The 3,551-nt window shown below is 39.8% G+C and overlaps 1 protein-coding gene across 1 annotated transcript in view; it reads left to right on the top strand.

Moving 5' to 3' along the window:
- Positions 1 to 540: 540 nt before the first annotated feature.
- Positions 541 to 3,551, top strand: part of CSUI_010732 (dynein heavy chain family protein) — a gene marked incomplete at its 3' end in the record, with an annotated part of 7,673 nt that continues 4,662 nt past the window's right edge. Inside the window, exons 1-3 of the mRNA XM_068070834.1 lie at positions 541 to 719; positions 1,500 to 2,118; positions 3,134 to 3,334. Coding sequence (XP_067917190.1) covers positions 559 to 719; positions 1,500 to 2,118; positions 3,134 to 3,334 — 981 coding nt within the window. The remainder of the gene's footprint in view (positions 720 to 1,499; positions 2,119 to 3,133; positions 3,335 to 3,551) is intronic.

The following is a 3,551-nucleotide window of genomic DNA, read 5'->3' as shown; positions in this document are numbered from 1 at the left end:
GTCAGGGGTGAAAGAGGTTTGCTTCTCTTCTTGTCTAGGGAGATCGAGAAGAGCTAAGTATATAGGGGAGAGAAGGGGAGGTATGTCGTATCCGGCCTCTCTATCTCTCTATCTTTCTTTCTTTAGGCTTTGATCAATTAAAGCATGTATATACATCTTCTGCGCGAGTGGAACGTCTTCTTTCACCCTGCAGTCGAGGGGTATGTAGGTATGTATGTACGCACCTATGCCTATATATGTATGTACGAATATGTATCTATGTATGTATGAATACGTATTTACATGTATGTATCCTTGTATGTATATATGAAGATGTATATCCATGTATGTGTGTGTGCCTGTCTGTGTGTCTAGACCACTTGTGTATGACAAGAAGTAAAGACAGCCACCCCTCCTCACCGAATCACTCCACATCTTTTGCCGTAGGTATATGTATATGTGTACATACACTTACATGTGTGTACACATATATATATATAGATATAGATTTAGATAGATAGTCTCTCTTTCTTTCTTTCTTTCTTTTTATATTTTCTGTAGGCTAAGCAGGAAGGGGTTATGGAGAAGACGCTGGGTATTTTGGAGAAGACGTGGAATGAGACGACTTTTGATATGGAGAAGCACAAAGATAGAGACGTCACCCTCCTAATTACGACGGAAGAAAAATTCGAAACGCTCGAAGAACACCTCGTCCAATGCCAAAATATGATCACATCCAGGTACATACATATATACACATATGTGTATATACATATATATATATGTATGTATATATATATATATATATGTATAGTTGGCTGTGGGTGTCTCAGAGCTTCCTTCTTTCGTAGGAGTCTCTGTCCGTGTATGTTCAGCCTTGTATTCCCTTCTTATGGCTGGAGAGGTGTATATACAAGGATATGTACGTATAGAGATTTAGCTATGTAGATTTACGTATATCTGTAGATATAGATATCTGCTTTCTAGAGGCGTGTAGATCTCAACTGCTTGCTGACGTGACTTTTTCTCCTCCACGCATGCATGCAGATACACGCACACACATATCAGTAGATAAAGACATAGACATCTATATAGACAGATCTATCGCTAGTCTGTATATCTTTCTTATATAAATAGTTTAAGAGATAGATATGTTGTTCTGTATAGACTTCTTCTTTCTATGAGGAACTGTAGTCTGTCGCTTACATGTAAGGAGACACATAGATACTACGTGGTAGCTCCTCTCTCCTTATCAACATACACACTCTCTATACACTTCTTCTCTCATATCTATCTTTAATCTATCTCTCTTTAATCTATCTCTCTTTAATCTATCTCTCTTTAATCTATCCTTCCCTTTCATAAGGTGGCAGGCATTGGAATTTTCTCTCCTTCTCTCATCATCATCTTCTTCTTCTTCTTTTCTTTCCTTTTCTTCTTCTTTTTCCTCCTCTTTTTTTCCTCTTTCTCAACCCTTCCCCCCCTCCCTCTGTTCTTTCTTTCTTTCTTTCGTTCTTTAGATTCTTTGCGACGTTTGAGACAGAAGTGATGTATCAGCAGAAGACTCTTTCGAACATTTCGGAGGTCTCTCAGATTCTTCGGGAAGTTCAGAGATCTTGGACCTTCTTGGAGAATCTCTTTATCTATTCAGAAGAAGTGAAGAAAGAGCTCCCCGAACAAGCCACGCGTTTTGTCGAAATAGATAAGAGTGTTAAAGAGATTCTTAAGATTGGCGCATCTAATCCTATTATGAAAGTCTTTTGTTCCCGTGAAGGTATTCTACAGCAATTGGAGGGCGCAGAGAAAGAACTAAATATATGTGAGAAGGCTCTGAACGAGTTTATGGATAGCAAACGTATGACATTTCCTCGCTTCTACTTCGTCTCTTCCGTCGACCTTCTGGATATTCTCTCTAACGGCAATTCTCCTGGAAAGGTCATGCAGCATATGTCGAAAGTCTTTCAGGCCATTCAAACATTTCAGCTTGATACCGATGGAGATGCAGTGGGGGATAAAAGGGAGGAGGAAGAAGAAGAAAAGCCACAGCAGCCGGGAGCTAGACCGCATGCAATTGGAATGGAATCCTGTGTCGGGAAAGAGACCGTCAAGTTTCCGGTGTCACTACACCTTACAGGAAAGGTAAGAAAAGAAGGATGAGAGAAGAAGCACGGGAGACGGGAAGAAAGAGAAAAAGGTGCTGTGACATGAGGTGTCTTTCTTTCTTCTTTCGCTCGCGGGGAAGATCAGAAGGAGACGAAGGAAGAAAGAAAACTTTCTTCATGTCCTCTTCGATCATGAGGGGAAGGTGCGTGTCTATCTGTAGAAGGAGAAAGGAAAGAGCTTACTTTAACATGAACATACAGATAGACTAGATAGAAGATACAGCATTGTAGCCAGTCTTTTATACATAGTGAATACAGTTTGAGGCACCTGTAAGAGAAGGAGAATAATATCGTATCTCTACTGGCATTTCAGGTGTATGTACAGATAGATGATAGGATTGATTAATGACCTGCTGATCAAGACAACGGGTGAGAAGGAGATAAGGGATCAGAGAGAGAAATCTTAGATATAAAAAAGACCAAAAGGTGAAATATCTCTACCACCCCTTTCTTCTTGTTCTCTAGGTCTCTGCTCTCTTTCAGTCTCTCCGCATGCTCCCCTTCTTCTTTTCTCCCTTTCTCTTTTCACATATATATATATATATGTGTGTATATGTATAAGTGTATCTGTGTATGTATGTGTGTTTTGTATTTTTTTTTTCGTTGCATGCATGCAATGTCAGTTGTGTGAGGTGTCGAGTTTCTTTCTCTCTCTCTGCTGACTGGGTGTTCCGCCTCTCTAAAATAACAGAGATAGACCCACGATGCTTATAGAGGCTTCTCTCTCTCTTCTTCTCTTCTTTCCTCTTGTCTTTCACTTCTTCTATTCACTCTTTCATTTCAACTGCCTAGGCAACTCTATCTCCACGTGTGCATATCTCTATTCATCCATCCATCTATAAATATATATATATGTATGAATATGTATCTCTATGTATCTACATGCATGAAAGTATGGATACGCGTGTACCTATGTCTGTCTATGTATGAGTGTGTATATCTACGTATGAATATGTCTATATGTATGTCTATATCTGTATGTGTGCTTGTAGGTGGAGCATTATTTGTATGACTGTATTAATATAATGAGAGAGTCACTGAAGTACTATACAAAGCTTTCGTTAAAGGAGAGGTGGAGTCAACCTTCCAGACAGGAATGGATTCTCTCAGATCCTGTAGCGCAAGTGACGCTCCTCGTTGATATGGCTGTATGGGTCATGCATGTAGAGACTGCGTTCAGTCGATACGAGCAGGTATAAAGAAGGAAATCCACCTCTCTCTTCTTCATACCTTCTTTCCTTCCTATTTCTCTCTGCATCTATCTCTTGCTCTCTCTTTCTTAAAAGCTTCTCTGTCTTTGCCTGTGGGGACACCCATGCATCAACATAAGAAGTGTGAGGTCTCCTTCTCTTACGTACCTCCATATACATAAATAGATACACATACATATACAAGAAGCTTGAACACCAT

Source organism: Cystoisospora suis (genome assembly GCF_002600585.1).
Source record: "Cystoisospora suis strain Wien I chromosome Unknown contig_8129, whole genome shotgun sequence".
NCBI classification, from domain to species: Eukaryota; Apicomplexa; class Conoidasida; order Eucoccidiorida; family Sarcocystidae; genus Cystoisospora; species Cystoisospora suis.
Note: the sequence above shows the minus strand (reverse complement) of the source record. Positions and strands in the feature narration are given on the sequence as shown.